This window comes from Artibeus jamaicensis, unplaced genomic scaffold (genome assembly GCF_021234435.1).
Source record: "Artibeus jamaicensis isolate MK-2021 breed Jamaican fruit bat unplaced genomic scaffold, CSHL_Jam_final contig_851, whole genome shotgun sequence".
NCBI lineage: Eukaryota > Metazoa > Chordata > Mammalia > Chiroptera > Phyllostomidae > Artibeus > Artibeus jamaicensis.
Window position 1 is genome coordinate 18605611 of NW_026521986.1, and position 23543 is coordinate 18629153.

Below are 23543 nucleotides of genomic sequence, written 5' to 3' on the forward strand. Positions count from 1 at the left end.
GACTGGGGATGGTTTGTCTTTGGAGGTGATATATGAGCTGCAATATAAATGAAAAGGAGCTAGTAATAATAATAATAATTACAACTATGACTGAAGTTTATTGGGCACCTGAGTTGTGCAAGGAATTGTGTAAATGCTTTATATGAATTATCTCTTTCAATCTCACGGCCAAACTACAGTAAGGCACAACAGCAGGGTCAAGAGCCACAGAGTGGCCCATTGGTGGATGTTTGTGAAGAGTCGTACTTTGAGAGGGCTAAAAAGACACTGGAAAGTCAGGTCAGAAATCAGGCTGGGGGATGCTGAAATCCAGTTTAAGCTTTCAGAGGTTTTCAGCACAGGAATAACATGATCGGATCCATGCTTGAGAAAGATTAATCACCAAACGACATTATGCTAACACTAGGATATTAAAATATTATGGCAACACTAAAAATAATTGAAAATCATCATTTTAAAGCAGGAATGAACTTTTAGAACCAATTCTTCTCTTATCTGAATTCATTTCCAGCAATCAAATTCAATGAAGCTGGCTTATAACAGATAAGAACCAACTGTGGTATTTAAGAGACGAGAAAAAAAAAGAAAGTCCTTGTCACTCTTTCTGAAAGAAATACAGGTATGCTTCCATTCAGTCCCGTAAACATTTACTGCACCGAGGAACCTCCAGCTGCTGAGACACAGTTCCACACTCTACTGCTCTGGAGAACCATACAGCCTAGTTAGGGAGACAGACACACTGTAATTATTTTCAATAAACATGATATATATGAGCAATTCTTTCTTTTCTATCTCAAATTTTCCCTCTCTTCCCAATTTTAAGGCCTAATCTATACTTTCATTTCTTTTCTCAGTGTTTTTATCTGATGATATAATTTTTCTAACACTGATTCTTTGTCCAAAAAAAAAAAAGACCCCCAAGTTAACACCATTAAGCGGTGGCTAAGGAGAAAAATGAAGATATTGATAATTCAACAGTTGCTACTGAGAATAATAGAGAAAGAGAGAAATGGAGGGACAGGGAAGAGGGAGACGATGCCTAGGCCAGCCAATCCCAGACCTTGAACAACAACCCACACCACCAAGGCAAGAGTACAGCTGGCACCCTTCCCTCCGATGCCCTTCAGTGCCTTCTTCCTTGATTAAAGTGCCCTTAACATTGGTGTTGGGAGGAAAAGGGGGTTAAGAATAGGGAAGAAAAAAAATTAATGAGAGAATCTCCTGTTAATAAACAAGATTCCTCTCCCAAACAGTCACAAATCAAGCATTTTGTACTGTTGGTGGGAATGCAGACTGGTCCAGCCACTGTGGAAAGCAGTATGGAGAGACCTTAAAGAATTAAAAATGGACCTGCCTTTTGACCCAGTGATCCCACTTCTGGGAATACATCCAAAGGAATACAAAACATTAATTCAGAAGAAGGTAAGGACCCCCATGTTCACTGCACCATTATTTACAATTGGGAAGATATGGAAGCAGCCCAAGTGTCCATCAGTGGATGAGTGAATAAAACCACTATTGGGCATCTACACAGTGGAATACTACTCAGTCGTTAAAAAAAAATGTTTTACCCTTTGTGACGGCATGGACGGATCTGGAGAAGATCATACTAAGTGAAATAAGCCAGTCAGAGAAAGACAAATACCATATAATTTCACTCATATGTGGAACCTAATGAACAAAATGGACAAACAAGCAAAATAGATACAGACCCAGATGGACAGCAGACCACAGCTCTTGGCAGGGTCAGGTGTAGCGGGTGGAGGGATCAAGCAAAAAGAAAAAAGGACTCATGAGCATAGACAATAGTGCGGTGATTACAGAGGGGAGAGGGGTCCAAGGGCTTAAATGGTATTTTCTTAAAAAAAAATTTTTTTTAATCCCAAATTAGGGTCACACCAAATGGAACTACAATCACTTGTAAAGCTTCTATTTACTAAAGAAAAATTAATGAAGAAGCTACTTATTCAATATTCCCAAACAATTTAATAATATCTGAGAAAGCCCTCCTTCGAAATTCTAGGGGCAAAATTAACTGCAGATTTTTATTTTTAATGTTTAAAATAGCTAGCCTGTAATTTTTAAGAAACGTTGAATGTATCATACAATAGCTGTAGATCCACATGCATGAACACATATGCACAGTTTTTAGTAAACTACAGTAAACAGTAAACTCTGTACACTGAAAATTTCTGTGGGTGTTTGTAGCATACTTATTTTACTGAAAATGAAGAATTTTAATTATAGAGATTGAGTTTTTATATCTTGGCATGCATGGATGAAGAGTTTATTTTAAGCATAGGTGTGGGTGAAAACTCCTCGGTTAGAAACACAATTCTTAATTACAACATTTCTCATATAAAAACACACAAAACCCACATAAACTACAACGGAATTATACAGACATGAGCAAAGCAAGGACCATGGGCCAGGCATAGGTCACCAGGGCAGAAAGCCCTGGGTGCTGAGTGATAGGCTAAACTGAGAAAACAGAGACCTAGCCCCAGAGGTAACCTTTCCTCCCCTAGCGTATCACTGGCCCTGTGGTTTAGACACCGACATTCCACATCGCTGGGCATGTGGTTCGGACCTTCTTCTGACCTTTCTGACCCTGGCATGTAGCCAGTCATGCAGTAGACCCCATTGGAGGAGGAACAAGGGACCAAAGAGTGGCCTCATGCGACTCCCATGTGGGCCCCTCCCCCCCCACTGCATGACCACTCCCTTGAGTATTAACCCCTAGGGCACAGGTGGCAAACACAAGGCCTGCAGGCCAAATCTGGCCCTCCACCTTGTTTTACCCGGCCAGCACCTTGTTTCTGCCCGGTGGCACCTCCTTGCCCCTGGTTAAGGAATAGTTACATGCACACAGCCCTAAAATTACATTTGGCCCTTTGAAGGTAACCTCTGCCTGATGTGGCCCCGGTGAAAATGAGTTTGACACCCCTGCGAGGGGCACCATCTTGGCCTCAGGTTTGTTTCGGCTCCAGGCCCAGAAAAGCTGAAAACCAGACAAGCGATGCCATGTCTGCCTCAGGCCCAGCTGCACTGACCGATGACCCCCTGTTCTGGCCCTGACCAATCATGGGAAACTACGACCCTGAAATAACACACCTGGAAAACTGATGAAAATTCTATTGAGATTCGCCCCTGGCACTACTCCAAAAATCCCCAGCCTTTAAAGCCCTTAGGACGGAGGACCCAGATGGCCCTGTCAGGAGCACACCCAGCCTTCCCAGTCCTGCCCCGGCCTCTTCCCCTCCTAGGCACTTTCCCTTTCCCTTTCCCTCTCCTGAGCTCCAAGGGCCCTTCTGTTGCCTCTGTAACTTGTTCCCTGATCTCACTTCTTCTACAGCTCACTTCTTCTATCTCTGTGACTTTCTGAATGAATTTTTGCCTATGGTTTGAATCGTGGCTCTAAATCCTTTCTTAGCCAGAACTCAAGTACCGAGGTTGCTGAACCGAGGTCTGGCCCTGACTCCACCGGTCTAATACCTGGTGCCATTTTGCCACCAACAGAATGTTCTGTTTGACAATATAGTTTCTAGAAATGCAGTATAGTAACAACTGTTGGAACGTATCAAAATAATACACTAAGACAAAAATGATGTTTAAAGTATAAGCATATATATAGCTCAGTTCTTTATAAGAACAAAAGCAGTGACATAAAATAAACCTCATAAATAGCAAACAAGCCTCAAGTACAACACCATTTGAAATAGAATTCAATTAACCATCTGTAATACTGACTCTGTGAACAAAGATTAGACTAATTCCAGACCAAAATATGACTTTCTTAAAGCAGGGACAAGAAGAAAACACTGACTGAAGAGAACAGGGACATTGTATCCAAAACAAGATGCAAACACCCCAGGGAGGAAGAAGACTGATTTGTACATGGGAAAAAATATTAATGCTTGTTTATGGTTTTTTGTATTTATTGAAATTGGAAAACTTTAGTTTCCATATAGCCAGTTCATTGGCATTTATAGATGATTTAGTTTTACCTAAATTAAAATGAACAGGAAGCTTTAATAAGAAGCTCCAACAAAGAAACTACACATTGAATATAATGTCACTAACAGAGGGATATATATTTGTAAATGTGATATAAGGATTAACATGAATCCAACCAGCATTCACTGAGTGTCAACTACAAACACAAGGCTAGGTTCAAGGGCTATGAAAAATAGAAGGCAAGATCATTTATCAACTAAAAAAAACCTGACTACTGGCACTGTGTGTATGACCCAATAGCAGCTGGTCCCTATTCCCCCATCTTCTTCTGTATACTCTCCTATTTCACACAGGCTGCAAAACCAAATGCTCAGCACTCCCTTGAGCTAGGTTCTGAGGACAAATTCAGTGCAGTGTAGAGAGACCTGGCATGTGGAAGTGAGGCACGGACCACATAGTTGCTAATTTAGACACCATTTATTCTGTTCTGTAGTGAATCTCCACTTGGCACTACCCTTTCTTGTAGGTCCCATCTGAAATAATGTGAACTATCGCATAAAACACCTACAGCACTTCTATTTCCCACATTAAAATCTAACTGATGTTATAAAGTTTTGCTTTTACTGAGTAAACAAAAGAACTAACAAGATTTAATAGGATTTCACCTGAAAATCTCATATTCTTAATTAAGCAATGTCCCACTCACCTCTACTGGGAAATTAGCTTGATATATTCTTGCATGTTTTGATGAACTCATTCATTCTGGTATAATTTAGGTGCTTTATGAACTGATACCGAGAGGATAACTAATCAATTTTCCACAGTCAGAAGAACTAAGACAGTCTTTTTGAATAAAAGAACTCAAATCAATCAAAACAAGTTTGGTAGCCCAAAAATATTGCTACATGCAGCTACATTAGGCCATCACTCATTGGGATCACCGATTTAAAACTTTTTTTTAAGTCATTACTGGTTAAAAGTAAAACATATACTTCAAATTTGTGAGACAATTGTTTTTTAACTCATGCAAAACACATATCAATAATCTTTAAAGCTGATTCGAACCCTTAATTAGTTAGGGATCAACCACATTAAACACAGCAATAGTCAAGGCACAAATATTCTTCTTTAAAAATAACCTTCTGTCTTTGCAATCATACCAATTTGGGCCACATATATTATTATCTTCTTTTTTTTTTTTGGCCAAATGAAGCAGAGACACATAAAGAATATTAATTTCAAATAATAGGTTCCTCGGTCTTTCTCAGCGATTAAAAATAATTATTTCTCTACAAACCCTATGAGAACATATCTGCCTCACACAACCACAGTTTCCTTGTACTTTTTAATGAAACATAACGCTAAGCTTAAGGAAAGTAGAGAAAATAATGTTCAATTAATTAAGTACATTCATCTCTTTGTGAAGAAATAAAATATTAACTCCTGTTTCGTTTGCCATAATGTTCACTACAAGGAACATTTCTTCAGCGTGTTTAACTTAAAACACAAGGGGGCACATAATTAACATCTAGGCCCCAGCAACAGACTAGGGAAATTCTGACCCCAGCACACACATCTCGGAGTCCATTTATGTTTTCTTAATTTGCCTCACACTCGAATAGACTGAATTTAAACTCTGCAATTCTGATGTTTAAATAAAGTAGGCACTTTAAGAGGAGAAAATTTGAATATAAATAGGACAAAGCTGGTCTACTTTAAGCAGATTGGTACTTGGGACTGCTTTTCAGAGAGGTGGAACACCCTGTGGTTCTGTATTTGCTAGGAATGTGACAGGCCAAAGCAGGTATCAGTGAAAGACATACACATGTGTCCTACCAACTCTGATGGCAGCTGACAGGACTAAGGTAAATTACATAGTTCAGCTAAAGAAATAGTATTTTATTTCTAATCGCATGACATACAGTGAGGAGAAGAAACTGTCACATAATATTATGGCTCTACATCATAATAGAACAGCAATTTTTAACCTTTTTCATCTCATGGCACATATAAACTAATTACTAAAACTGCTGCACACCAAAGAATATATTGTTTGCCAGTCTAACAAAAAATGGTATAATTTTGATTCATTTATACCAGATGGCTATTGTGTTGGCTGTTGTCATAATTTACTTGATAATCGAAGGGAAAAGAGGTCAGTGCCCCTGACTGAATAGTTAGATATTGCATGTTTGAAAAATTCTTACAGGACACTGGTTGAAAATCGCTGTTAAAGAGCATTACAGCTCATTTGAAACAGATCGTACACATTATTCTAGATGACAGAACAACCTTGTGCACTTGGAAGAAATCAGTTTTTCTATTTTAGACAAGAGGGGGAAAGAGAAACTAAGGGAGCCTAAATAAGGTAAAAGAGCCCTATTTTTTTAAGTAAGTAGTTTCAAATTAAAATAACGATCCCCTGAAATACAACCTCATACACATTAAGATGGATACTCTCAAAATTAAAAAGAAAAAGAAAGGACTTCCGCCAAGATGGAAGCATAGGTGGAAGCACTGTGCCTCCTAATACAGCCCAGTTTAAAAACAACAAAGTTTTAGCAACAAAAATGCAGCCAAAACCACAGAAAATTGAACTATACAGAAGTCTGACAACAAAGAACCCTTCGGCCAAACCGGTAAGAGGGGCAGAGCCAGTAGCAGAGTGGGGTCAGGAAGAAAAGACCCACCTGACCGACCCAGGCGCATGACCCAGGTGCGCCAGCAGCCGTGGGCGGATCCCAGGTGTGGAGTAGTGGGCAGACCCACTGAGGGCGCAAGGCGGTGGACCCACTGAGGGCTGACCGCGGTCACACATTCGAGCACAAATAAACCAGTAAAGGAGGGAGCAGTGAGACAGACCCTGCAGGCCCCAGTGGCAGGAAGCGACAGAGGGGACCGCCATTGTCCCTCTCTGACCCTGCCCCCACATACAGCGCCACAAACCAGCGACCTGGGTGGCCCTGCCCTGGTGAACATCTAAGGCTCCACTTCTCGTACATAACAGGCACAAACAGATAAAAACATGGCTCAAGAAGAACTTAGAGCCCCAGAGTCAATAAATCTAAGTGATAAAGAAATAGCCAAACTTTCAGATGCACAGTTCAAAACACTGGTGATCAGGATGCTCACAGAACTGGTTGACTTTAGTCACAAATTAGAGGAACATATGAAGGCTAAACTAATTGAAATGAATGGCAATGCACAGGAAACCAATAGTAATGGAAAGGAAACTGGGACTCAAATCAAAGGAGTGGACCAGAAAGAGGAAAAAAATGACCAAACAGAAAAAATATGAAGAAACAAGAATTCAAAAAAATGAGGACAGGCTTAGGAACCTTCGGGACATCTTTAAACGTTCCAACATCCGAATTATAGGGGTACCAGAAGGGGGAAAGGAACAGCCACGAGTGGAAAACTTATTTGAACAAATAATAAAGGAGAACTTCCCCAATCTGGCAAAGGAAACAGACTTACAGGAAATCCAGGAAGCTCAGAGAGTACCAAAGAAGTTGGACCCAAGAAGGAACACACCAAGGCACATCATAATTACATTAGCCAAGATTAAAATGAAGGAGAGAATCCTAAGCAGCAAGAGATAAGGGGACAGTCACCTACAAAGGAGTTCCCATCAGACTGTCAATGGATTTCTCAAAAGAGACCTTACAGGCAAGAAGGGGCTGAAAAGAAGTATTCCAAGTCATGAAAGCAAAAGACCTACATCCAAGATTGATCTATCCAGCAAAGCTTTCATTTTGAATGGAAGGACAGATAAAGTGCTTCTCAGATAAGATCAAATTCAAGGAGTTCATCATCACCAAGCCCTTATTATATGAAATGTTAAAGAAACTTACCTAAGAAAAAGAAGATCACAACTATGAATAGTGAAAGGACAGCAAACTCATAGTTATTAAGAACCACACCTAAAAACAAAAGCAAATTAAGAGGACAGGTAGATCAGGAGCAGAACCATAGAAATGAAGATCACATGGAGGGTTAGCAACAGGGGAGTAGGAGAAGGAGAAGGGGGGAGAAGGTACAGAAAATAAGTAGCATAGACATTAGTTAGAAAATAGGGTGGAGGGCAAGAATAGTAGGGGAAATAGAGAATCTAAAGAACTTGAGACACGTGGTCATAAACTAAAGAGGAGGAATGGTGGGGGAGGGGGTGTGCAGGGTGGAAGGGAATGAAGGGGGGAATAGAACTGTAATGGCATAATCAATAAAATATATTTAAAAAATAAATGAATAAAATCTTAAAAAAAAAAAAAAAGAAAAACAGAAAACAGTGTTAGCAAGGATGAAGAGAAATTGGAGCCCTTGTGAACTGTTGGTAGAAATAAGCATGTGGAAGTCTGAGCACCCAGCCTGCCCGCAGGGGCGGCTGATCTAAACCAAGGGAAGGGAGAGAGTCTCTCTGTCTCTCTCTCTCTCTCTCTCTCTCTCTCTCTCTCTCTCTCTCTCTCTCTCTCTCTCTCTGTCTCTCTCTCTCTCTCTCTCTCTCTCTCTCTCTCTCTCTCTCTCTCACACACCACACAGATATGCAGGCTAGTACTTTGCAGGCCCAGCTGACCCTAGAAGCTGCATGGCAAATAGCAACTCTGAAAAGGAAGGAGCCCAAGGCCCTACTGCGGTGAGCTGCTCAGAGGATGAGTCGGCAGCTGCCTGCAATTCCCAAAGGACAGTACTTTGAATGGGAGAAGGAACTTGGCACAGCCTGAGACTGGCCCACATAGGGGACCTGGGTTTTTTTTTTTTTGGTTTCTAGAGGGGATGGGTTTTGAAGCAGGAGCCTGCCATCCCCCCAGATAGTATAGCTTTTGAAGAAAAGACCCCTTCCCTTTTTTCACCAGACCACTGCCTCCAAAGTTTGCCTATCCACTGACAGCCGAACACAACTTACACTTAGTAACAAATTCAGAAGCTTACTTGGGAGATCAGAGGGACTAGTCAGCCAAAAAGAATCAGCTAAAACCATCCCTGGTAGCCATGCAGGCTATGCTACACCCTCGAAGAAATGACTGCACACTGCAGGGAAAACAGGTTTCACACAACTACTCCAGACAGTTCACTAACCTTATAAGAAAAGTAAACAGCAACCAATGCCAGGAAGTCGGGAATGAATCAGTATCCGGACTTAATACACGATACTGTATTAACAGGAAGACCTCTGCTCCACTAGATTTGACGATTTTTAGCCTCTGTCTATAAAGTATGGCTGCCAACATTTGTTTTCTTTGTCATCTGTTTAAAATCTGATCAAAAATTACTTAGTACTCTGATAATACCTTATTTTACAACATGCACCTGGATGAGGAAGAAGTTATTGAGATAAAAAGAAGTGCAATAGGAAATTACAGACTGGGTAATTAAGATCACTACAGGTCTTTAAGAAGGGTTTAACAGTTGTGTTGAAGGGGGCATCATTGTATAGTAAAGTGGCCAGCTTTACATAAGAAATGCAAGAAGTTTATTCTACAAGCAAAGTAAAAGGAAACTTCTTTCAGTTTCTATTGCACTAATCATCAAAAAAAAGTTATTATCAATTATCATTTCTGTTTTCCACTAACCCTTTCTCTTTTTAAAAGTAAATTCTGGCACTAAGTCCAAAGTTTATGCTAATGAATAATCATGTCAGTTGTCACTCAATTATCACTTTCAACATTTAATCTAAATTATGTACAGCACCTTGGGTTTTTTTTTCCTTTGAAGTTCTTCCTTGAATTTAAAAGTCAAATTTTTTTTTCAAGAAGAGTAAATTGATGGAAGATGGAGACTGAGATTAAATCAGGGGGAATCATTGATCAAGGATGCTTGAAATTCTTATGAATACAAATAGCCTATCAAGGTTAATGAGGTTCAACTCAGGTTTATAAGAAGAAAAAAAATGCACTTAGTATTTTCTATGCATATACAAATTTACAATCTTAGATGGAATTTGAAAGGTAAATTATGCAAACTCAAATGTAGCTCTCATTTTGGGTTTTTTACAAGCTATTTTCACTGTGTTTCCCCCAGTGTAAAATAACTGCTTAAGATATATATTCTGGATCAACAAAAAAACCAATGCAATTAGTGAAGCAGGAAAGGTCCCCATGAATACTGACAACATTCTCAGAAATTAATGTGCCATTAAGGAACAAATAGACAACAATGTTAACCTTAAAATATAACCATAAAAATGTTCTATAGCCCTGGCTGGTTTGGCTAGGGTAGATGGAACATTAGCCCATAACCAACAGGTTGCCAGTTCGATTCCCAGTCCGGGCACATGCCTGGGCTTCGACTTTGATCCCTGATATGGAAGGGGGCCAGCTGATGTCTGTCTGTCTGTCTGTCTGTCTGTCTCTCTCCCCCTTTCCCTGTCTTTCAAATAAAAATTAAATAAACCTTTTTGAAAAAGTTCTACGAAATTTTATTTCAGTCCACAAACATGAATTCAGTGCCTAATACAGATAAGACATTGAAGGGGTTACAGAGGTAAGACAGGTTCTTAACCCACACTCGTCTACGATCTGAAAAGAGAAATATCTTTAATTCAAGCGGCTCCCGAATGCCACGAGTTTGAACTGTAAAGCCAACAGCACGCTGGTAAAAGGCTCAGAGCAAAATCGGTGCACAGCAACATTATGAAAAGAAAGTGTAAATATAAAATGTCAGAGTGAAAGACTGTTAGAAAGATGAAAGAGAGAGAGAGTGTGTGTGAGGGAAAGAGAAAGGATGGCAGGAAGGAAAGAAGGAAGGAAGGAAGGAAGGAAGGAAGGAAGGAAGGAAGGGAGGGAGGGAGGGAGGGAGGGAGGGAGGGAGGGAGGGAGGGAGGGAGGGAGGGAGGGAGGGAGGCAGGCAGGCAGGCAGCCAAGTCAACACATTCCAGAGATAAAGACATCATCTGGTGAAGGATTTCTGTTGACAAGAACTCTGTTACAGAGAGACAGAGGGCAGGGAAGCCTTGCCACAACTATGAGCAAACAATCCATTAGACATCATTGTTCTCCGACTCTGTGTTCCGCAGTGGCTTTCCAAAACCTAGGCATACAAAATTGGAAGACCAGCGCTTTGCTTAGGAGAATAGCGTTTAATATCTGTATAGGTCTCCTGCTGGGTCAAGATGAACTGACACTCTTATCTCTTAACCTCTTGTCTGTTCATTGTTAATATGAACCAGACTCCTAGATCATCTTAATTCTAGGTCATGGAAAAACTCAAGTTTCCAGATCGAGGACAAGACTTTGACACACAATGTCTGCACTAAGGTAAGGATGTCAAAGCTGGATTTGTCGTGATGACAGGACAGCTTTCTTCTGCGGCCCCTTTCTCCTTTATTTCAACCCACTGTGAAATCCCAAAGAAATATACTCAGATTACTTTACGACAGCATGAGAAAAGTGCCATAAGAACATAGTGATGTGGGCAAAGGATGGCTCAAAAGGAAGGATTGTAACTTGCAACAGATAGAATCCCAGAAGGCTTTGGGAAGAATAAGGTTTAGGATTTGCTCAAACAAAAGACATTACAGAAACGGTGGACAACTGGGACAAAGGAAGAACAGATGGGATTTTGGAATTTTAAGAAAAAAATAAGTTAATGACACTATGTATGACATTCAGCAGAAGTGGTAGAAAGTCAAGGAGAAAGACAATAATCAAACAAATAATAAGAAATGTGACCATATACATGTTAAGGGGCCTGAACAATAATCTCATTTTGTGCATCTTTTCTTATTTATAGTTGATCTCTAAAAAAAAAAACTACAAAAGGTTAATTTCCATTTTTTATCAAATGTATAAGGCAATACTACATAATACCTAAAACCTTCTAAAAATTAAGCAGAGGCCAAATGCTTTTCAATTAAATTTCAATAAAATTCCCAACTGTTAGAGGTTAAATTGGGTGACCCACGACTTACATCTCTCACCAAGTCTGCAGTACATTTCACTGTAAGAACAGACTTGAAATAAAGACATGCAGTGGGCCACTACAAGGTATGAAAAATAAATAAGCCATAATCAGAACTGTCACTAAATTTAAAACAACTGATGTAAATTTAATTAAGTTAATTATTATATTTTTAATATAAGAAAATCAGAAAAATAAAACTGGTTAATTGTAATTTCTTCCAGAACGATTGATGTCTTTTTATGATTACCTTTTCCAAGATAACTGGGAGAAAAACATTTCATCATCCAAAAAGAATCTGAATTAGACTTAAGACAAACTCAAAGAATTTTCTGCATCAATTTTAAAATGTCCCCTGCAGAGGGGCAGGGAAATCTGCTGCGTTTTAGTTCATTATTCTGTCACCAGAACCTGGAAGAGTGCCTGGTACGTAACAGACAGTCATTAAGTATTTGATTTGCGAGTAAATGTTCAACCTTTCTCTCCAATTGTCTTTCACATTCAAACCACACAATGAATCCAAACTAACACAAAACAATTCCAACTCTTCCCTAGTGCATGTGACGATGTGACAGAGCTATGAAGTTAGGACAAGAGTTTGAAAAAGCAAGGCTTCTTGAATGAGAGCATTACTAGGTTATTATAAGTAATTTTTTAAATGCCTACATATTTGAGATCTTTTTTCAATTTATTCCACAAGTGATCAATGAAAAAAATGGGAAGAAAAGGAGGCAAGCAGGCAGGGAGGGAGGACAGACCGACATGTCATTATGAACCCTGGCAAAGGGGGTTTCCTACCTTTGATATTTATTAACATAGTTCTTTTAAAAAATACTTTAAAAATAATCATTTTAGCACTTCTGTCGGGAGAATCAAGGACTAAACTAATACCCATGAAGCAAACTTTAAAAGTCCTACAATTAAAACTGCTCTACGGATATTTCCAATGGGTAATTGTTAAACATATAAAGAGCTCTGTAAAGAGTAAGTCAAAATTTAATTATTTTTACAATGTGAATCTTGAACCTAATGTAAAATATATTTTCCATAAATGCATTGTAAAGATGAAAGAGAAACTCGACTAGAGTCACATTAAATGTTTCCTTTGGATTATATAAAGTTAGCTGCACTTAACACCAATTCTCTATGTTTCGTTATAATTGGAGAACTTCTTCAAATGTGGCTACTCACTAGAACACAATGAAACACAATAAAAGCACACTGAGGAGAACCGACGCACACCTATTTCCCAATGTGTCATCTACGTTTGATCTACTTTGCATAATGATAATTGATAGTAAGCCATTTCCTTTTTATGAAGTTCTCTCCTGTGATTTTTAATATTTTCTGGTAATTACCCCATCTGTGCTAGACAAAAGGTGAGCAGAAACGGAAGCTGCCTGGTTGCACTTCATTCATGGCTACATCATTCACAATTATTATGCAACCCTAATGAATAACGGCATCACAACTCTACCTCTATTGCAGAAGAGCTAGACATTTGAGAACTTTCATGTTTCTAAAGAAGTATCAGTAACACGTTTTCACTGCGAGTCCTGCCTGTTTCACCCCCCAAATAAATGATGACTCACTGTTCCTTCAGAAGAATGGTCCTTTCCATCTGTAGGAAGGACTCAATCGCTACTAGGACGAAAATATTTTCAAGTTTAATGATTTCCTAGCTTTGAGGTCAAATGAAAGAGAAATAAATCCATAGAAATTCCCATATATAATCAGTTGTCTACATAATTTAACATTATCAAGCCTAGAGTTCATAAAATATCACAATCTTCACATTAAAATTTCATTAAGCAATTCGATGAAACAAAACTAAAGTCCGTTGAATACGGCTTAAACATGGCAAAGTCACCTCTATTTGTGCTGCCAAGTGTGCTCGCTCCTGGTCTTTTCGCCCCATGCACCGCTTCACTTCCTCTAACTCCGAGGCCATTGCACTGAAGTTCAGCTGCGCCCTCAAATCTGACATCTGCTTCTCCAGATCCTCTTTTTCCCGCTCAATGCCTTCAAAGAGAAAAATGTAAAGCTTGATGGTTGTTCTTTATTCACAGGAGAATGTACTTTCTAATGGTACAAAGCCTTGATGTCTTAATACTCCAGCTAACATAATCCACTTATTAACAACGTCATTCAACAGACTTCATACTTTGCCAGACTATTGTTTCAAATCTCATGCAGTTTTCGACAATCATTTCACTTTGATACCAAAGCAAAATGTTATCTGATTTCTAGTACAATTTATTTAAAAAACTCCTACATTTTTTTCCTTTAACTTTCCTTACATCCCTACCTTACCTTCAAAGACTAACAAAAACACTAAAAGAATTTTCAACTAAGCTACTCCCAACAGGTCACTGTGAAGTTCACACAACAAAATGCTCCTCTTGCAACATAAACACACGATGCTATTAAATCTCTGATGGTGCATGACCACAAACTTACTAATTCTGGAGACTACAAATCTGGAAATTATATCTATGAACAAAAAAATGAGTTAGTATTTAACTTAACCTAAGACATTTGGTCTATGAAGCACATTTTAATATCACCTTCTTCAGAGGTAACACAAAAACTCTTTCTCAATGAGCTTGCACTCCAAGAACAGAAACACACATAAAATACTTCCTTGTATTTAAAATATAAATTTTAAACTACTATTTTCCAAGCAATTTCCTTTCAAGAAAAGGAAAGATGGAAAGAAATAGTACCAACCCAAATACACAGATCATTTATAAGACACACTTTAGTTTTAGAAATATCAGTATTTAAAATATCAAATGTACCTTGTATGGAAGACACTTAGGCATTTTAATAGCATAAGAATAATCACAGATACTATACATGAGGGGGCCAAAAAACAGAATTTACTTATAAGAAAATGGGCATTAATTCTTACATGTTTAAACTTCAGTCACCTTCAAAGTACTCTCCATTTGATGCAATACACTTATTGAGATTTTTTTTTCCACTACACGAAACAGTTTTTGAACTTGTCAATTTTGATACCTTTTAGTGCTTCTGCTGTTTTTTGTTTCACCTCTTCCACGCTGGCAAAACATTTCCCTTTGAGGACTTGTTTCATCCAGGGACATCAAAAACAAAAAAAAGTCACTCGGGCCATATTGGGTGAATAGGGAGGATGGGACATGGGAGTCACGCCATTTCAAAAACTGCCGATACACTCAGTGTGGTGTGGGTGGGTGTGCTTGTAAATCACCTGACATGAAATGGGCAAACGTTTTGAAACAGTCTTCAAAAAAACCTTCACACCAGCTGGTACACTGATACAGATGGGTTCCTAGAACACTCACCTAGTGGGGAAGCCTGTACTACAAGGGGCCCGCCCTCCAGAAGATAATTTCAGGTTTTTTGGGTTCCCCCTCATAGATATTCTTGAATGGCATAATGGTTATATACAATGGTTATTATAGTACAAAAATAGAGTGATTAACTCTATCTTGGTGAGAAGCCGAGGTAGGAAAAATTGGATACTAAGTAGATTTAAAGACTGGATACAAACTTCCACTAAGCAAAGGACGCAGTGGGGTGGTATTTCAAGGAACAGCAACGGCATAAAGCACCAAGATACAAAATTAGATTTAATGTTTAGGTGACTGCAAGCACAGTAGTTTTATGTAGCTCACACATATGAGGAAGGGAAAGGGAAGTCAGCCAGGGTATGCATTGCTAGGGAGCTTAAAAATTATCCTATAGACCAGGAATTAGCAAACATTTTCTGCAATGGGTCAGACAGTAAATATTTTAACCACAGACCACTGTCACAACTACTCAACTCTGCCATTGTACTGCAGAGTAACCTATGCTGCACATAAATGAACAGAAGTAGCGGTATTCCGATGAAGTTTATTTACAAAAGTCGGGGGTGGCCCATGAGTCGCACTTTGCCACTTCCACTGGGTCTAAAACCTACAAATGTACATATTTGTTTAAGTGTAAATGTATTTATTCATTTTATAAATATATGTATGCCTTTTATGTTTTATTTTATATATATATGACATGTGTGCACATTTATCATATATATTTCCATAGTGTATATCTATTTATATATAGATATGTTTCATAATATACATGTTAGTATATATACATATATAATAACATTAATATGAATATATACTATATAAAACATGGAGATAATATATATGGATACATATATAAATACCTATGCATATATGTATATTTCATGAAGTATAATATATATTTGGTATAGAGACATATATAACATTTTCTATATTTTATAATATAAATACATATGAAATATTTGCATGGCTATATGTAAATATATAGGTATATACACATACCTACACATATAAAGAAACATTCACAAAGTTAAAATACTTAATACACGAGGTATAAAATATAAATAATGTTACAAACCCCCTCCTTCCACACCCACAGTATTTTTTCTCTTATGCACCACTTTCAAGAACACTCCCTACACACAGTAGTGGGTAGTAAAGGATGGCAGTTAAGAGCTCAAGTTTGAGGAGAAAACCATTTGGGTCTGCTACTTCCCACAAATGACCTTAGGCAAGGCACTCAATCTGTTCCTCAGACTCTTTAAAAAAAAACATTAAAACAGAAATAAAAATAGTACTTTTCTCACAGAGCAGTTGTAAGAACTAAGGGAGACCATGTAAAATGAGTAGCATAATGCCTTGTATGTAGTTAGAACTCAGTGAGTTATAATGAGAGCTTTTAATCAAGTAAACCGAATGGCTTGTGTCTTAGAAGGGCCCCGGTGGCTACAGTGGAAGTAGAATAGACAAGTTAAGAGGGTAATTTATTTGACAGGAAGCATGCCTAAACTGGGGTAATAAAAAAGAGGATAAGGAAAATTCAAGAGATTTCAAGATCCATAAATAGACAGGGCATCAGTACAAATTATATGGAGGAAAGAAGAAATAATTTTGAATTTTCTTTGTATTTTAGGCTTGGATATCTGGATAAAAATAATATCATCAACTGAGATAGAAAATAGAAACAGGTTCCGAGGAAAGAATGAATTCAGATTTAATCTGTGGACGGAACAAGTGTGAAACGGCATATAGACACGTCCAATGAGCAACTCCATACAATGGAGAAAAGACAGTTTTTCAACAAACGGTGCTGGAACAACTGGATATCCACGTGCTAAAAGATGAATTCAGACTTAGACCTTACACCTCCCACAAAAATTAGCTTAAACTGGATCACAGACCTAAATGTAAAACACAGGATTATAAAATGCTTAGAAGATAGAAAAAAAATTTGGGTGACCTTCAGTTTGCAAATAACTTTTTAGATGCAATACCAAAGTCACAATCTATAAAAAATAATTGACAATTGTACTTAAACAACAATAAAACAATTAAAAATAAATAAATGAAATAAGATAAAGCCTGCCAAACAAAAATAACTGAAAAGCTGGACTTCATTAAAAGTACAATTTTCAGCTCTGCAAAAGATGTCAACAGGATGAAAAGACAAGCCACAGACTGTGAGAAATTATTTACAAAGACATACCTGAGAAAAGATTGCTATCCAAAACATATAAAAGATTCTTAAAACTCAACAATAAGAAAATAAACAATGCAAAAAAAAATGGGGCAAAGACCTAAACAGATACCTCACCAAAGAAGATACACAGATGGCAAATAAGTATGATAAAAGGTGCTGCACATCATCTGTTATCAGGGAAATGCAAATTAACCAACAATGAGATGCCACTACAAACCTATTAGAATGACTATATCCAGAAAACTGAGAATAGCAAATGCTGACAAAGACATGGAACAACAAGAACTCCCGTTGCTGATAGGAATGAAAAATGGTACAGCCACTTTGATAGACAGTTTGGAAGATTCTTACAAAACTAAACATATTCCTACCATACAATTCATTAATCACACTCTTTGGGATTTACTCAAAGAAAATGACAAACACATGCACACAAAAATCTGCACATAGATGTTTGCTTTACTCATAGTAAAGTGCGTACAGATGCACTAAAGTGCATAAAAACCTGCACATAGATGTTTACTTTGGCAATTCATAACTGCCAAAACTTGGAAGCAACCAAGATGCTTTCAGTAGGTAAACAGATAAACTGGTACATTCTGACAATGTTTAAAAAAGAGAGAGAGAAACACACAGAGAGAGCTACCAGTCATGAAAATACGTAAAGGAAACTTAAAGGTATATTATAAAGCGAAAGAAGCCAAGATTATATACCATAGGATTCCAACTACATGAGATTCTGAAAAGGCAAAACTATGGAGATAGTAGAAAGATCAGTGGTTGACAGGAATTAAGAGAGATAAATATACAAATAAGTGGAATACAAAGAATTTTCAGGGTACTGGAACTATTCCTTGATACTGTAATAGTAAATAGATGTCATTATATATTTCTCCAATCCCATAGAATGCACAAGACCAAGAGTGAACCCTAATGCCAACTATGGACTTGGGAGATATGATGCATCTGTGTAGATACATCAGTTATAACAAACATCTCTCTCTTCAGGAGATGTTGATAATGGGGGAGGCCAGCACAAGGGAGTGAGGGTATATGGAAATCCCTGTACGTTCTGCTCCGCATTGCTATAAATACAAAACTAAAAAATAAAGTGTGTTGTTGAAAAATGGGTGCTACATTATTTACTTGTTGGAAACCCTTGTAGTAAATCAAGAAATAGATAAGATGAAAAAAACACAACATAAGGAATGCGATTCTGAAAATGGAAGTATTTAACAAAGATCAAAATCCCTACATATTTGCAAATCAGAGTGGTACCTCTCCTAAACCTCCAGTCATCTCCTTGTTCATCCTGGTGGTTTGACTGCTGCTGGGAAATCTGAGATACTTGGTGTTGTAAACCCTTTCGATCACCTTCTGCTTTCATAAGTTGTGTACGGAGTTCTTCTACCTAAATACAGATAGTCAAAATCAAATTTCTGTTAAGTTTTAAAAGTTAACAAAAAGAATAACTGAACTCTCAAATTATTACAAATTATTATCCTAGGGAAAATATTTCCTTCTACTGGGCCACTGCAAGCACAAGTTGAAGCCAAGTTAATCTCCTTGACATGCCAAACACAGTGGAATAATCTCTGGCTCCATTTCTTTATTCCTCCCATTCCTTCCACAAAGAATGAACGTCCTTCCCCCTTCTCTGTGTCTACTGTGACAAAGAAGTTGATCACATTTAAAAAATCCTTTATTTTGACCTCAATTCACTCCACTACTATTAACCAAAATCACCTCTAATTAAGTACTACATGTTTTCATATTTTTCACTTAGTTTCTTTCATGTGAACATGGCCTACTGATTGGTAAACTGAAGAAAAATGATCATGAGTTAGCATATGTTGAAGTCAAAGTACTGTTCCACATAAACAAGCAATATATACTACTGAATAAACTATAAACTTCTTGAAGTCAAGAACTATTTTATTCATCTCTGTATTTCTAGAGACTAGGAAATTGCCTAGCACATACTAGGTATATCCCCAAAGACCATTAAAACAGTTAGCAATGGCAAAAAGACTCAGCTAAGTCACAATGACACCCCAAACACAGAAATCTCTTACTTCAAAAGATGACATGGTATTTAAAGTACAACTCAGAGTGCCAAAAAAATCAGAATGAAATTAAATACAAATATAAACTACCAAAAAAGAAAGTCTGAACTCTGCCAACATTAATTCCAATGGACCACTGGCCGCAGAACAAAGCCAAGGAATATTTTCAAAGGTTTTGTAAAACAGGTGATGTAGTGTATTTTCAGAATGAATTGTCAAAATGTAATACTCCTTCTAAACATCTATAGGATTTCTGACATTTTTGCCTACATAACACATATTATGTAGTGAGTTATGCAACCCACATCTCAAAGCAGAGGAAGGCACAAATGCACTTCATATCAAACACAGGCAGAGGGGCAGGTAGAAAGCCACAATCCCCTATCCAAGGCACGTAAGACGGCTATTTCAAGTTACAGAACTTTAAACAACAGGAGCACCAAACTCCCACTGTGGGCCAATGGGCTGCAAAATATTATGCTTTAAGAAAGCCTTAGCTTTGGTTAAAAAGGGACAGCCAGCATCTTGAAAATAGGAATAGAAGACAATGATGCATTCCAAATAACTTGAATGAGCAAAAGTCTGTTGTAATTTATTGTACTTCCTCCTTCTCTCTCCAGTGCTTCCTGGAAGAAAATTAAGCCCCTGGGGAAATTTTATCTTACACACCCAGTCTCACTTTCACACTGGTTATGCTAAGAGAGATAAGTCCTAAACTAGAACAGCACCAGCAAGATACATGGTCACATGGAAACTGGGGCTGGTGTTTTCACTAGCTTTCTGTAAATCTTCCCGAAAGGATTTCATCTTTTACTTCTGTATGCTGATATACATTCGTCATGGAAAAAATTATTCTAGACCTAGGTTTTTCCTTTCACAAATACATTTAATAGAGAAGAAGACTCAGGCCTGACTTAATTTAAAAGCAGCTTATAAGAGCTTGCGTAGACTTACTTGATGCAGAAGTGTTTCTCTGGTGCCTTCAGACTGATTCAGTAACCTCCGAGACAGCTCCAACTCCTGGACAAGCTGGAGTTTCAACAAAGGATGAAGAAAAATGAGACATAAGTTAAACAAACTGTATGAGCAGAGTTGAAGAGGAGAAAAGTTGAAAAGTTTTCAGAAGATAATATAAAAGGATAAATATCTTGCTATACACACATATTAATGCTTCCACCGAAATAGTGTTGACTGCATAACACAAAGTGAACCAGACCAGACTTCCCGAGGGCTGGGTTCTAGTCCATTTCATCTCAGCTCTGACCTTGTTTAAATCTCTTTTCCTTAGGCCCCCTTTCTGTTACCTCTAATATAAGGATTTTTATACTAAACAACCTCTGAGATTCCTTACAGTTCTAGGTCAGTTTAATCTGAATTCTAAAGCAATTTTTGTCTTTAAATTAGTACCTGCAGTATCATATAAACTGAATTAGAATAAAAACTTCAAAGACCCAATGACTCAAAGTATATTTCATCCAATTGATGAATTCACATATTCTTATATTCCTAATATTTCCAATACCCATGATATTCCTAAAATTTTTAAATACTGAAATGCAGAATAAGACACTTAACATTTCTTGAATAATACTCCTATTACATAAATAGCCACAAAAATGTGCCCATTAGGTGACTAAATGCCCTGCAAAGACTGAATGTGCTTAGGTTACTTTCAGTTGAATAATATAATAGGATGGAAGGGGAACAGAATGCCACCCCAAAATGTGCCTTTTTGGCACAAGGAGTATCCTGAGCTGATGACACTCAAGACCCAACAGACTCAGGGTAATTTTTATCTTCCCCTTAACTGTGAGAAAGAACTTAGAAAGTGGGTCTGTACCAGAGTGAGGGCTGTTTTATTACCAGAGATAACTTTCTTTCTGGAAGAGTTAACTGCATAGCAGGGCAAACACTTTTTCACCAAACACTTGTTCTTCTGATGTTCCTACTATCCACAGGTTGGTCCTTTAACAGCTGCCCAGGTGGGAGGAACTACTACCAAGGAGCAGCATGTGGGAGCACTGCGCCGACCGACCGGGGCGGCGTCCTGACTGTGGGGCAGCAGCGTGAATCTGCGCCCGAGGTAACACCGTGCAGAACTACACACACTCAACACACAGATGAGTAAAGCTGTGGGAGAACGGTGGGTTGTGCCAATGTCAACTTCCTGACTTTAGTATTAAATGACAATTGTGCAAAGTGTTACCGTGGAGGGAACCAGTGAGAGGCACATGTGACCTATCTGCAGGTTTTGTTTTACAACTACCTATGAATCTATTTCAAAATATTTTTTGTTATATGTTTTTTTTTAAATTATACATGTGGCTCATAAAATAAATGTCATACTTTTTAAAAAGTAAAATATGTGTGAAATCATAGAAGGTACACAAAATATTTTCCCTCCTGTACTCTTGTTTCGATGGAGAAATAAAGACAGAAGGACTCACTCTTCAGTCAAAAAGATTTCAAAATCTACCAAGGCCCATTTCCACCACGATCCCCACGGAATACCAGCTGTCTTAATTCCCAATGGGCTGGCCTGACGACCTGACATGCCCTGTTTACAGTCAAGGAAGCACGGATGCATCATTTAGCTTGCCACTGGTTGGCAAAGTAAAATAAAGGAAGTCAGTTTAGATATAAAAAAGCATTTATGAAGTAAGGAACATTACATCAGGGGAAAATTTTCACTGTACCATACATTGCCTTGTGCTCATCCATAAATCTACTCATTTGCAAACTGAGAATGGTTTGTGGACTCTGAATTCCTTTCTAATTCTAACATGCTAGGCTCGCGGGGTCACCGACATGAATATACAAGGTCTGTCCTGAAAGAATCCAGCCAATATAACAAGAACCGTTTGCGTGACATGGATGTAACCTGGAAGCCAAGGAAAGTAGACTGCAATGCACATGCGTAAACAATGCTGACTTCACAGCACTGGTCAATGGGGGTGGTAGACTCTGTGGAGTGAGCATGTGCACTGTGTGGCTGTCACATTATTTACTATTAATAATAGTAAGATGGCTGAGTGAGCAGAGCAACAAATTTGCATCAAATTTTGCATTAAGCTTGAACATTCCTCCACAGAAACTATTCAGATGATTCAGAAGGCTGCAGCTATGGGCAACTGGTGATTGGCAGCTTCATCACTACAAGGGGCCCACTCATGCATCACATCTAGTGCAGAGTTTTTTGGCAAAACAGCAAATCACCCAGGTAACTCAGCCTCTCTACGGTTCAGATTTGGCACCCTGAAACTTCTGGCTTTTCCAAAACTAAAATCACCTTTGAAAGGGAAAAGATTTCAGACCATCGATGAGATTCAGGAAAATATGACAGAGCAGCTGATGGCAACTGGGAGAACAGTGTGAGGTGCCAAGGTGCCTACTTTGAAGGGGACTAAGATCCTATGTACAATGTTCCTTGTATCTTGTATATTCTTCAATAAATGTCTCTATTTTTCATATTACATGGCTAGATACCTTCTGCACAGACCTCATATATCAGAAGTCCTTAATATTTAATGATAACAGAGGGTTTTTCCTCTAGGCTGCTCACTATGACTATCTTCTATCACGAAAATGAATATATCCAAAATGCCCAGCCTTTAAATAACAGGCCTTTCCTAAGCCCGCAGCAAAGGCAAGCCCTCCAGGTGCTCCCCTGTAAGGAACAGCAAAGGCTCACCCACCCCTACAAAAGGAGAGTGGCCAGATGAAAAGGTAGCAAAACACCTGAACGTGTTTCCAAGAGCAAGCAGCAAAACAGCAGAGGCTTCCAACCCAGAGACTCCACATCGACACATAAAGGCTGTGCTCTAACGAATGGCCTCAAAGCACTCAACAAACACCACTGGCCCCAAACAGCATACTCTGTGAAAAATAACTTTCAAATCTTACTTGACTCTTCTCAGTTTCAGTTTGTCTTAGCTTATTTTTCACTACTCCCTCATCTTCATGTGCTTTAGCTTCTTGTTTCTTCAATGCCTAAAATGAAAGAGATGGGGAAATATGTATTATACCAAAATACATTTAAAACTGAAAGACACCACTCGGGCCTACTAAGAAAAGGCTCAAGAAGAT

At 38.3% G+C, this 23543-nt stretch overlaps 1 protein-coding gene across 11 annotated transcripts in view; it reads right to left on the reverse strand.

Annotated features, from left to right (window-relative positions):
* CEP128 (centrosomal protein 128) overlaps window positions 1–23543 on the reverse strand; it is a 355354-nt gene that overhangs the window by 246863 nt on the left and 84948 nt on the right. For all 11 annotated transcript variants that reach the window (XM_053673395.1, XM_053673403.1, XM_053673396.1 and 8 more), the window contains 4 exons: window positions 23361–23447; window positions 20412–20486; window positions 18670–18802; window positions 13724–13875 (listed from right to left, as the gene is read on the reverse strand). In XM_053673395.1, the coding sequence (XP_053529370.1) occupies window positions 13724–13875; window positions 18670–18802; window positions 20412–20486; window positions 23361–23447 (447 nt within the window). The remainder of the gene's footprint in view (window positions 1–13723; window positions 13876–18669; window positions 18803–20411; window positions 20487–23360; window positions 23448–23543) is intronic.